General features: G+C 40.6%; 2 protein-coding genes across 2 annotated transcripts; one reads left to right on the top strand and one right to left on the bottom strand.

Annotated features, from left to right (window-relative positions):
- Nucleotides 1-295: 295 nt before the first annotated feature.
- Nucleotides 296-3,161, bottom strand: apof (apolipoprotein F). Its single transcript, XM_062465687.1, has one exon. The coding sequence runs from the start codon at nucleotides 2,535-2,537 to the stop codon at nucleotides 1,218-1,220; it is 1,320 nt and encodes a 439-aa protein (XP_062321671.1). The 5' UTR covers nucleotides 2,538-3,161; the 3' UTR covers nucleotides 296-1,217.
- A 5,381-nt stretch (nucleotides 3,162-8,542) lies between these two features.
- Nucleotides 8,543-11,695, top strand: tac3b (tachykinin precursor 3b). Its single transcript, XM_062465712.1, has 6 exons — nucleotides 8,543-8,681; nucleotides 8,994-9,113; nucleotides 9,280-9,388; nucleotides 9,629-9,682; nucleotides 9,822-9,894; nucleotides 10,109-11,695. Exons 2-6 carry the CDS (start codon nucleotides 9,030-9,032, stop codon nucleotides 10,125-10,127), a joined length of 339 nt encoding a protein of 112 aa, XP_062321696.1. The 5' UTR covers nucleotides 8,543-8,681; nucleotides 8,994-9,029; the 3' UTR covers nucleotides 10,128-11,695.
- The last annotated feature ends 1,896 nt before the right edge of the window (nucleotides 11,696-13,591 follow it).

Here is a 13,591-nt window from a genome sequence, read left to right as displayed (position 1 = left end):
CCACTTCGGTCTGTCAGTTTGAGTCCGGACCCAGGTTTCCCGTTCAACTCATTACAGCAAACGGATTGGTGAATCCTCGCACTGTCTAGTAGGTCTGATTGGTCAAACGAATGCGTCAATCTATTTTCAGAGGGGGTGAGCATTGATGGAACAGCAAAATAGAAACCTAAGGCTCAAAGTACAAACTTTCCAAGAAATGATGTTGTGAAACTTAACTGATGTGACGTATGAAAACGAAAAGTACCACTTGTGGCGCTGGTTCTTAAAACAATTATTGTTTTAAAATACTTTTCTTTTAATTGTATTCTACATTACATTGTATTCAACATCAAGAGTCATGATAATCAAATACAGTTAATGTTAAATAGTCGCAGGTAAAACATTTGAACGGAATTTACTGTATTATTAATAACATGACAACTCAAAACACACGTCATTATTGCTGATCAATTACTTCTCTTTTGTAACCACCCACTAACAAACTATAAACAACACAGTAACTAAGGGAAAATAATCCTATTTTGTTACACTTACACATGCCCAACAATAACCAAAAAACACTGATTTGAAGAGGAAGATATAGGTCTAGGAATACATTCTAAAGTAGTCTACAAATAAACCTACATTTATAATGACTTCATGCAAAGGTATTTTCAGGCCATAGTCAGTTCCATGCAGACTAAAGAAAAACCAAAAATGGATGACAATAAATTGATACCTGCAAATACCCAGTGTTTATATTGCTTTACGAATATTGCTTGCTGAATATAATAAAAATACAGAAATATTTAAAGTATTACTGATAAAAAGCATCCTATGAATATTCCTTATTGATAATAAAAACAACAACATTGAAGTAATACTGAAACAATAGTCCCTGCTGTTTGAATTATGAGGTGGATAAGGGGGAGTCTGACCTGACCAGTAGAGGTGAGCGGGTGGGGATCGGGGTCGGGGGAGGACAGACAGAACAGAAAAGAGGGAAAGGTTCAGGGTCTGATTTTGAGGGGGGTTATTCAGGGATTTTCTAAAGCCCCTCCATCCTTTAATCAGATAAAAGCCAGATTTGTTTCTGATTAATCCAACCTCTGCTATTTTTTAAAATGCAAACATAGCCTTTTTGGCCAATTCCCATATGACTTTTGGCTAGTAGAACACAGATAGTAGAGGTGGATAAATCAGGATCAGATCTGCAGCTGCATGTTCTGGTCCTGGATTTATTGCATGGTGATTACTCCCTCCTCCCAGCTGTACTGGTTCACCATTAGGTCATCCTCCTCGTGCTTCATGGAGCTCAGTAGGTATTTGATCCCTGCCTTCACTCCCGTCTTTACTCCCGCTCCCAGGGCATAGCCTGCCACCCCTGCTGTGCCCCCCGTCACCGCCATGAGGGCATCGGTGCCCAAGTCTACAGCGCTCAGGATGGCTCTCTCTTTGGCTGTCTCGGAACAGTTGACGGAGGCATAGTAGACAGCTGTGCCTAGGTTGTAAAGGGTGCTTACAGCAGGGATCCACTCCACCACATTGTAAACGCGTTGCTCCTGTTTGTCCACACAGTCCCTCTGGGAACTTCGCCTTGCACGCCGACCTGAGGAGGCAGATAGTGCCTCGCCTTCCTCGGAGCGACATTGTCGGATCCAGCTCTCTGAGTCAGGGTGCTCAGTCGGAACGACCCAGCTCCCTGGTTTCATCACAGCCTGGTAGTGCCCAGAGTCAAGGACCCCACCACGGGACACACCAGCACACTGTGCCCCGAGGCTCTCACAGGCTCTTACAGCTTCTTCCAGCCCCCCCACGGATCCCTCCACCTTATCCCCTAACAGCAAAGTACCGTTCACCTTGGTCCAGCCATAACACTGATTTACTTTCTTCCCCCACCAAGAGCTGCCTTGCCGCCTCCCAGCCTTGGCCAGCTGCTGGATATTAAACATCACTGCCTGGAGATGGCGTTCTGCCTGGACCTGTCCAACGGGTGAGGAAGGAGCGGCAGAGGCTCTGGGGCGGGGAACTCCCTTTTCCATTAGACTCTCTAACTCCAGCAGAAGTTGCTCTGTGTCCTCCACACCCAGCAGCTTATAGAGCCGCAGCACCAGGGTGTGGGCCTCCCTGGGGCAGTCTGCCACCACCAGGACAGGCACCAGTGAGAGGCCAAGCAGCTCCCTGGGAAACAGGGCAGAGGATGGGTTGGAGGCTGACAGGAGTTCTTCACAGCTGGCGTTCCCCTGAATGTGGATGCGACCCTCAAACTTTGCCCTGAAAGTGGCGAGTATGCGCTGGGCTGACTTGTCCTTGTCCTCCCACTGCACCCTATCCTCTGCATGGATTGCTTCTTCCTGCACCCCTTTTGAGAGATTAGGATGGATTTGGGAGTCCAGAAGAGGCCGTTGGCTCTGTTTAGTGGTGTCCCCCTCCTCCAAGACAGGGATGCTCGGCAGGTGACTGTTACTTAGCACTGGGGGAGGTGGCGCCCTGCAGAAAGCGTGCTGAGCCAGCAGGAGCTGCACCAGAATCAGCCACTTCATCTTATAGTGTAACATACTGCTCGATAGAGAGATTTGACACAATAAAACAACAACCTGGAAATTACCACAGTAAAAAAGGAATGGTAAGTCAAGACAAAAAAAATATTATTGTAGATAAGAATATTACATATTTAAATATGTAAAAACAGCATATTATTTCAAAATCAGGATCTTAATGGAAGGAGTAATGCTAAGACAATGTATTGTATTTTTCTATTAGTGTTCAGTAATTTTGCACTATTTTCCTGCAAGATTACTCTCTCGATTCCGGTTTCAAGTAACAATTATTACTACTATGGCAAAATACGACTAAAGAGAAGTAAGATAGACAAAAACAACATTTGATTCATAATGGGATGTTATTCAAGTTTTTTAATTTACAGATTGACACATTTTTAAGATGCCATCCTTATCCAAAAATGTTATATATAATCAATTTTAAATGTTGCGTAAATTGCTGATCATCAATACATACCTTAAGTTTTTGTCTGGTGTGTTTCAAGTTAAGAAATGTTGGACAGAACAGTGTCACAGTCTTAACGCATGCACAGAAAAATATGTTCTGTCCTGGGCTTCAGAGGTCCAAAAACATTCCACAACTCTTCTATCTCACTCACTCACTCACTCACTTTCTCACTCACTCACTCACTTTCTCTCTCTCTCTCTCTCTCTCTCTCTCTCTCTCTCTCTCTCTCTCTCTCTCTCTCTCTCTCTCTCTCTCTCTCTCTCTCTCTCTCTCTCTCTCTCTCTCTCCCTCTCTCTCTCTCTTTCTCTCGCTCACTCTCTCACTCTCTCTCCTCCTCTTTCCCTTGTTTTTTCTAAATTGACCTCGTTGCTCAACAGGGAGGACAAGGATGGAATATTGATTCACATGGGGAAGGTCCATGTTTTTTCTAAAGCCTTTTTGTTTGCTCTCATGTAATCTCTCATCCTCTCTCTCTCGCTCTCTCTTCTACTATCTCTCTCTTTCTCTCTTTCTTCCCTTGTGCAGTAGTGGTGGTCTTTGTTTTTGACCTAGATAGTTGGTCTAGTAGAAGTCTTCCTTCTTGCCCCAAGCTGATTTGTATTAAGGGTAAGAGAAGTGTGGAGAGTCTGTGTGTGTTTTGGGGGGTAATAACATACTAAATCTCACCGTTTACTTGCTCATAATAGGAATATTAAAATTAAACAAAAATGACAAACCAGACAGTTCTGCATGTTTTCAAAAACAGCCATGACTTTCTTCCTTCAGTATGGTCACCTCTCAAAATTCCTGTTCATAGGAACAAGAATCCTTTGTGTTGAATGTTATTTGAATATGGAAGTCCTCTCTTTTCGCCAGAAGTCAAATTCACAGTCATTCACCCTATCAAAGCAGTCCAAAAAATGAGGAATAACTGTGCCTTGGGGAGGCTACCATAGTGTGTGTGTGTGTGTGTGTGTGTGTGTGTGTGTGTGTGTGTGTGTGTGTGTGTGTGCATGTGTCTGTGTGTATTTTATTTGGACTCTATTTTGCAATTAGGGAAGAACTGTGGCTGGAATAGATAAAAGATATAGACTGACAAAAAACTATGTAACTCAGTATAGCTCACCGTAATGGTTTCTCACTATCAATCTTACTTAAAAAATACAAATAAAAAAGAGTTACACAACATGTATGGGTTACTCTGGTCCTCTCGTTTGAAGTTGACTGCACTTGGAACAAAGCTTCTCCCCGATCGCTGCTCCCATAATGATGACAACTGGTGTACAGTAAGATCAATCACGCACAAACACACAAGTTTAGGATTACATTTTATTACAAAATATGAATATGATGTAATTGCTGTACCATTTTCAAACACCAAAGGGCGCTATTTCACCGTGAGTGATTTGGAAGGAGTACAGTGAACTACAGAGCGGTTTTGTTTGTTGAGCCAAATATCCAGCAGAGATTTGACCTCTGAGTACGTGGGTGTTTGGCAGATACTCCTACTAAGCAGCTGAGACAATAAAGGCCCTGACACACTGATCAACACTTCCAAGCAGGAACTGTATGTCGTATCATCTGTCACTTTGACACTGGTGTTTGACCCCCTGATGCCATTGTGAAGTGTAAAATGTCATGACTTTTATAATCCCACTGTGGAGAAGTGCAAAAATGTCTCAGATATTTATCCTTTTTTGGTCCCTGAGCGGGGTTTGGCAGTTGGTGTGTTCATTTAATGTCATGGGTGTTTTTCCAACACTAAAGATAACTCCCATACTTACAGTATGTAACACTAATCCATAGCAAATGTGCTACCTTTAGACTAAATCCACTGTAGCCCCTTGAAAGCAATCCAGAGCATAAAGAGGAGTCTGATCCATCCATCCATCATCATCTGCATATCTGGGGCTGGCAGCAAGCTAAGCAGGGTATCCCAGACACCCCTCTCCCAAACAACGCTTTTAAGGGAATCCCAAACTGTTTCCAGGCCAGATTAGGTCAATAATCCTTCCAGCGAGTTCCGGGTCAACCCTGGGTGCTCCTCTCAGTTGGACTTGCCCAGAAAAGTGTTTTCCCTTCTTGGAGTCTCTGAGTGGCGTCCTGGAAGGGTTCCATGCGGGGACTGTATTGTTCTGCTGGGAGACTTCAACGCTCACATGGGCTATAATGGAGAAACCTAGAGAGGGGTGATTGGGAGGAAATCACTAGCCTGATCTGAACTCGAGGAGTATGATTTTTTTTCAAAAGTGGAAGTATATTGCCACAGAGAATGCAATTGTTCATAGTCAACTGCCTGGCATGCTAGTTCCTGACTGAACTTAATGCCAGGCTACATTACCTATGAGTATACGTAAAATGCGACAGATTGCAGAATACAAATTTTGCCCAGACAAGTGTTACCTATGCCTTTCTCATCCACATTTAACATTCTCAGCGAGAATATTTCTGAAGTAGTAGAATGATATCCATGTGTCTTTCCGCCCCAGTTTATAGTAAAATCCTCGCTATCAGGTAGCTTCTAACATTGACCATTATGGGCTGCAGCCTACCCTGTTATTGAATAACAATGTAGCTGGAGTGAAGGTGTGCAGAGCTGCAGCATTTTCATCCAAAGCAGTATACAAAAAGTGCATGTTGTAAGGGCAGCATATGATGAAGGACCACAAGGGCACAGTATTTCAGTGACTCTCTGTATTTCTACAAGACAGTGCAAAAACGACATCATCTCAACTGGGCATTACGTAATACGTTATTCTGATGATATGACAGTGCACAATAAAAACATCATATCTCAAGTGTAACATCATGACATGTTAGTAGTAATAGGTGCAGTTTGTTTTTTAAAGACAGTGCACCAGCAGCACCTCAAATACATTACAGCACCTGACATTTGTGCTGGCTAAAACTGTAGGTAGGGCTGGATTAAAAGCGGAGCAAGGAAATATGTTACAGTAGAGAGCGTGGGACCAATCTCCAAGGTCCAATTGAAAGTGTTGATGATGTGATTGATTCATTATCCCACACAGCATACTGACACATACACACGGATTGCTTGAACAAACATTTGCATGAAAGTTGTCTTTTGACTGATGACAAAATCAGTTGTCTATTTAGTTACTTTCTGAGGACTAAAACTATTCAGAGAGACAAAATGAGAAGTATGAATCATCTGTCATCTGTGACTAAATAAATCCCTACCTCTTCCCAAACATTCACACATATTTACACTCATACTCCCTCTCCCACTCACACATGCGCACACAAATACGCACATATACAACACACATGCACAAGGGAGTGACAGTGTAAAATAAAATGATTTCCCCTGTGAAGTATGTCTCTCCCTGAGGCCAAAGTTTGATGCAAGGTTCGGGAATATGGCCAGCTTTTCAAAGTAGGGGACTGATTCTTGTGCATTCTATTAACCTCTTTCAACCAACCAAGTGTATTGGTAATAATATTCTATACATCTATAGAATTACAAGACACAGACACCTGCACAACTCTGTCTCCTAGTATTCATCATCAGGGTGACATGGCCAGAGCAGCCAGTAGTTCAAGGTGTCGTGTCCTGGTGATTTATTCCACATGAAAGAGAATTAATAAAGGAAACTAAGATGAGGATCTCTGAGGAACCTCACGCACACTAACAAGAAAACAATCATACACATTCATAACACTAACACAAACCAATTTACTTAGACTTGTTCTTCCTCACACACACAGAAGGAGAGAAGTGAAATACACAAAACACATTTAAAACATAATCATCACAAATAATCTCATAAATAAATGATAATTGCATGGTTTGTGGTTTTTGTATAGATCTTACATTATATAGAAAATGACCCTTGATTATTAAAAACACCTATTCATAATCTTAGTAACATGGTTGTGGTATGTCACTGTTTAACATAAATGAATCCATTGTGAGAGTACTATATGCATGTGCTTGTATCCATAATTTGTATTCAGTAAATGGAAAGGCTAGCATACAATAGACATGTAATGTTCATTTATGGAAACTTCTTCTATGGAAACTACTATCTTAGCCCTAATGGGTAAATGTATTTAAACTAATATACTCCAAGACATTAAGTTGTAATTTTGTTAGGGGAGAAAAAGGGCGATTATGGATAGTTCTTGTCAGCTGAGGAAAGGCGGTGAGAGTAGACTGGTCATCAATCCTGTGAGTGTGTGGGAGTATTTCTGCTCCCAGTTACGTCTGACATCCTGGTGTTGACAAGAAAAAGACACAAGAGGCAGCCCAGTCCACAGGAAGTCAGATCAAGCCCCTGCATGGACAAACAAGAAAAAAACGCCTACACTTGCTCAAAGATCTCTCATATCTTACTGAGAAAGGGAATATTTGCTGTTTGCCTTTGTTCCCTATAGTTTGTCTCTCACACATACTCACACACATCTGTCTCATAGACCAGCATCCCTTCTGTTGTCCCCTTTGAGAAAAACTCAACCAGTTGCCAAACTGTTGATGTTCTTGAATAGTGAATCACTTACAGTGCATCTCCAACAAAATGTTTGGACACTTCCAGTAGATTCTTCCTGTTGTGTCGGAACACATTGTACCATCTCGGCTTTGGACAATCATAATGAGTCCCCTATCTTGCATATCTATCAGACTTCAAAGAGTATTGAGAGGATTCCTGGTAGAGGTCATTTTAGCACCATCGAAGGCAGCCGCTGAAGTAATAAACGTGTCTAATTATATTGCGCCTAGGACCTGAGTGACTGTTACATAAATACTTACAGTCCAATAAACCTCAGACGATTGTCTTGCCTCTCAGATACATTTGAAAGACAACTTTGATATATGGTCAGTAAACGACTAGGAAAAGGGAGACATGGTATAGAAAACTACATGAAATTGTTTTTATTTATGCCTTTGCCCTAATAAATACACTGAACATTGTCCTATCTACCAAATTATCTAAGAAAAACACCTCTGTAAGTCAGCATAAAGAGGAAACATGTTGAACACACACCCACACGTGTACACACACACACACACTGCTTTTCATCTTTTCATGTCATGGTCACCTTGCCATTCACACTTGTATCTGAGGATTGCAAGATAAGATATTGTAAGATATTGATGTCTTCATGATAATAAAATAATACACTGGTATTTTTCATATACTTATGTTTTCTCAATTTCACAGCATGCAGCCATTCTTCGACTGAACATAGTGAGACAGCCAAATGGAACTATTTCAAGACGCTTTCATTTATTCATCTGTTAACACACAGCGCTTTATCCATGTAAATGTATATGTCAACTCTTGTGTGATCACACCATCATCAATGATGGGGATCGCCTAAGTGAAACATTATTCTACGTATCATACGATATAATTAAACAAAGATGAGACTCACATCAGCTTCCAACTGATATCTAATTCACTATCAGTGCTCAATTGCGAAAGTATGCATAACTTGGATTTACGATTCGATATATTATTTGAAGCAGTTTGATAAGAGGATAGAGGATGGGAGAGAAGATGCGCGCAGGCGTTGGAGCGGTTGAGTCACGTGTATATTATACGAGCCTATTTAAAAATTGGGGGTATATTGAAGGAGTGTTTGTGATCGACGTTGTCAGTAGACAGTTTTTCTTAGATAAAGACTAACTGGACAAAGTGGTCACGCAGTGGACCTTTTCTCATCGATGAAATATTAATCAATAACAACAGGTAAATTTAACATAATTAATGTGAATTTTCTTCATTTAAATAACCGATATATGAAAATAAATGTATCTTACTTATCTATATGCCTATAATGTGTTCGACTCTTGATGGAAGATGTTTTATATGCGCCTCACAGTTATGGCTGGACAGGTGCTAATGGTTCAGACTGAAAACTTTTAACCAATAAAAGATCATGACAATACAATTAGGCTACTCCAAATATCAACTATGATGACTGCATGATGCCGGTAAATCAATAATGGTATAGACTAAATTACAATTTCGTTCAATATTGATTTACATTCTCGGTTTCAGAAAGTTAGGCTGCTAGATCACGTGAAATAAACAGGAATGTTTGGAAATTGTTGGGCGCTGGCATTAGCGTCATTCCTGATGCTCCTTGCCTCCGGGCCGACGGTGTCCTGGTGTCAGGAGGTATGGCGAACATTTCTCAAATTCAGTTCATGGGTTAGGTAGTCAAACTATTTTAATGCAGGTGCACAGAAAAATGTAGCCCACTTTGTATTTTAAAATAATACCTGTAGATGTAGCCTATGTATTGAGTCAATTTGATTTTTAGTTTTGTTTCATTCTTTCCCAGCTCTCGCAGAACAGGCCAAACTTCCTCAACAGGGATCTCACAAATCTAAAACGGTTCAGTGACATAGACTATGACAGCTTTGTAGGACTGATGGGCAGGAGAAATGCAGGTGAGTATTTTTGTTGTTGTTGAGATAGTCCTGTCTGTTAGTCTGCCGCTGATGCTTTTTTAATTATGTTGTCTTCATCATTAAAATGAGCTTAACCTTAATTAATAAAACATTGGGCACACAGAAAATGGCAATGTTTTAAGAAGCAAATCTGAATCAACCTGAACCGAACAATCAAATAAATATTTAACAATCTATTACACCATTTTTTATTTTTTTTAATAAAATTGTCTTCTGTAGGAGACATGCATGATGTCTTTGTTGGTCTGTTGGGGCGCAGGAGTCCTGAGACAGGTGAGTTGGAGATATTCTGAACATAGTTTGCCCTCTACTGGCACAAAGTGTAATTAGTCAAAGATCACTGACAAATCAACTGGGCTTTAACCCAAAACAATGGTGAAATGTAACCTCTTTGACCGTTGTATCTTTCTAGTCCCTCGTCCATGGAAGAATGTCGGATATCCGCAGCCAGCAGGAGGCTTCTTCATCCATAAAGGGAGATTAAGGTAAAAAGACAATCCATAAACACAAAATATTGTCAACCTGCCATCTCCATACCGTATGCCCATCAAAAAAAACACTATTTTATTAACAGATTATTATATTCTCATTGTTATATCCTATCCCTGGCTGTGTTTAATGAACCATAATGCTTTAATATCCATCCAGTGTTGTGTGTTCTGCTCGTGTGTTAAATGAGTTTGTTCTCTCTCTGCTTAGGTTTCAACGCAACGCATAGGGAGGATCCTATTTCCCCACCTTTAACTGCAGCTCTGCTATAACCAGCCAGTGATATACAGTTGATTCATTCTATGTTGCACTTCAAGGCTTTTTACCCATGCAAATGTACCCTCATATGTGGTAGTGTACCAATGAGTGATGTCAAGATGATTCATTAACTAAATGTGTTCCATTGAATTCAACATTGAATTTATGTGTGTGAGAATATGCCTTTGGTAACTCAGTGGTGACCCAGTTGATCAGTTTGCACTACCCCCGTTAAGGAGGGGAGATTACACCTCGCTGCTCAAGGACCCTCAGCAGTCAGAAAAAGAGGTATGGAGTCGTGGGTGCGAGCAAGGGCACTGACACAATGTTACCGTTTCAGAAGGGGCATGTATTAGCCACGGTAAACAAAGTTGTGAGAAGGGGCTGGACGGGACCAAAGCAAAGCCCTACCCAAAATCCAGGGTGTGGTCTGCCCAGATCTAACCTAGTGTGTTTAGACAAAGAAGTTTCCCTATGGATAATGTAAGCCCTGGTTGTCTTCCCCTCTTCCCTGGGAAGACAAAAAGAAACAAAAGATTAACAATGGTAATGGTAAACAATAATAGTACAACACAAAACAATCACAACTAGAGAGGGTACAATTTCTGGGGAAATTGTAGGGTGTGCTTGCTTGCGTCGGTTGCACAGGGGTCCGTTTTTTAATGACATTTTTACAACTGATATTTCTGTATATTTTATATAAAAATACATACTTATTATTTATAAAGATGACATAGATTTAAAAGCATCTTTTTTTTGCTGCTCATTTACAACTCAAAATATGAGTGAAGTGTAGAATGAAATAGATGTCTTCTCATTTCCCCTGCAAGAGGCAGCCTCATAGCTGAATCAAAACGAATACATTTGGCAGACCGGTGTAAAAATTGACCTAATCTCTATGACTTTAACGTCCTTTTAAGTTTTCCCTTCTCGTGATATTTTCAGGCATTTAGCCTACTCATATTGCATTCATTAATAAAGAACCCCCTTTGAAGATTATTCTACGACGTTACCCGGCAGTAGAAGATGGAATCGCGATTCAAACAGTACCATCTGCTAACTGAAAATATGCCCCCAAAAACGTAAATAAGCTTGACATTTATTTAGTGGAAAATCGCTAATTCATAAAAAGCTCACTGGTAGCGATCATTTAACAACGCAAAGAACCTGCCCCGGTAAATTGTACTTCTACAGTACAGTACAGTACTACTGCTGTGTTCGTCTTGGTAGCGATTGCGTTGGTTGAATTTGATTTAACGTTCCGTTGTACGGTTTAGCCTGAAATTATTTTCATGAACAGATTGACAAAGTTTAGGCTGTGGCAATGAAGTCAAGGTTAGTAGTTAGATAGACTTTTGATTTAAGTAAGGGGAGTGCCGAACATGTTCTGTCGCCGTTTGACTTCCTACTGTACAGCTGTGTAGATGTTTTTGTAGTGTCTCGCGTAGGCTACAGCGTTGCAGTGAGCAACACTGGTTTGAAACCACAGGTAATGATAATTTCACCCACAAATAGTTTACTTGTAAATGTAATGTCATAATAAATCCTACAACGAAAATGTATTTGTGAGGAATGTTTATTTTAACGATTGAAAACAGATGCATCATAGACCACTGTAGTATGTGTTGCCCGGGCAACAGAGGCTAATGTCATGATGCTAATACTTCAGTGACATAGTAGACTACAGTACAGTTTCCGAAAGTAGATGTACTTCCTTAATAAAATCAGCTTATATTGTACATGGCACGTCACAATTGTGTGTCATATCACAAAGTAAAATTAGTAAATAGTTATCACCCAGGCCTCTTTGCTTGTGGCGTTTCTGCAGCTGCCTTGCAGTAAAGCAGTTAGCTTAGCTATCTCCCAGAAGTTAACGAGCTGCTAAACTAATGTTCTGCTAGAGGTAGTCACGCGAGTTTTCGTGACGTTAGTGACGTAAGTAGCGTCATTGACTGTGGCTAGCAAGTTAGTCACCGTTAGCTTCACTTTTCGCCGCAAAAACTTAATTTCCACTTAAACCATGCAACGGAACGTAAATCCCAATAGAAGCAACTCAATCGCTACCACGACGAAACTTTTGACACCTAGGTTGTCTATGTAGGCCAAATATTGACTGACTTTTAGGGGGGCAAAAAGAAATAAAAACTAGAAAAGGCTGTTCCTGCGAAACAGCAGTGAGAATGCTGAAAACCTGAATGGGGATAGCTGACCATGCTAAAAAAGCTGAAAATAGTGAAAATTTAGTAGAAAGTTATAAGCTGAAGTTTCAAAGCGCCCGAAAGGTATTTTTGAAAGGGGCAGGAGCTGGACGAAGGCATAAAACTACAGAAAAGAGAAGAACAATGCAAAAAGAGAAATAATTCAGAAGAATTTGAAAATGTAGTAGAAAGTCATTTGCTCAGGTTTCAAAAGGTCTGAAATATATTTTAGAGAGGACCTGGAGCTAACTGATTAAAATGCTGCAGCAAAAAAAGTTGAACTATTGTGGGTAGTAAATAAGATCATGCTACATCTAACCAGCGGATCATCTTGCATGTGTGTCAAAGTGGTATTTTTACAGACTGTATTAACACCGTAGGCGTGAATAATGCATGCATCGTGATTGTCGTCCATCTGTAGCCGACGCTAAGCTAGAGAGAGGATGCAATGGAACATTTCCTACATAAGCTACATCTACTGCTTCAAATTGAAAACGGAGACCATCTTTTGATTAAAGACAAGTTCCTTAACCCCTATTGTCAATATCGCCAATACAGAGTAAATACTCTTCAGTTACGAAGCATTTGTTTGTACTAGGTACTAGTAACGAATATTATGTCTGGAAAAACGTAGCTAGCTATGTGACCTGGTTTCGCCGTATGATGACAGTCGTAGCGTCACTAGAATGGAGGCTAGATTATGTACACTTTAAGATCAATGTAGCTACATACCTTGTTTGGCCAATTTGGTCGATTGTGGAAAAAAGTCGAACCGTTTTTAGTTTTGGAGAGCCATCGCGCTAGCTTGATTATAAGAGAGAATAACAGAAATGTAGCTAGAATCCACACCTCAAACAAGTTAACCTAGACGCAAAACTGTACGTACAATACAAAAAATAATGATATTTTCCATGACCCAAGACTGCCGAAACCAGAGATATCCTTTATATGTCTGTGCGGTCAGAAATACAACTCTTGGCAGTTTCGAAAACGTGTTCACAACTCTGCTTTCATGGTGCGTGTCTGTTTGGTTGCCACGGTGATGGCGCAGCTGTGATAGCTAACGAGCTAGGCAGAGAAAAACGAACATTTACCTAGCATCCACACCTCAAACCAGTTGACCTAGACGCAAAACTACACGTCCAATCAATAAAATGAGGATATTTTCCGAGACCCAAGACTCTGTCGAAACTAGAGATGTCCTTTATATGTCTGTGCGGTCAGAAATATGTCTCTA

This window comes from Osmerus eperlanus, chromosome 1, assembly GCF_963692335.1.
Source record: "Osmerus eperlanus chromosome 1, fOsmEpe2.1, whole genome shotgun sequence".
Taxonomy (NCBI): domain Eukaryota; kingdom Metazoa; phylum Chordata; class Actinopteri; order Osmeriformes; family Osmeridae; genus Osmerus; species Osmerus eperlanus.
Note: the sequence above shows the minus strand (reverse complement) of the source record. Positions and strands in the feature narration are given on the sequence as shown.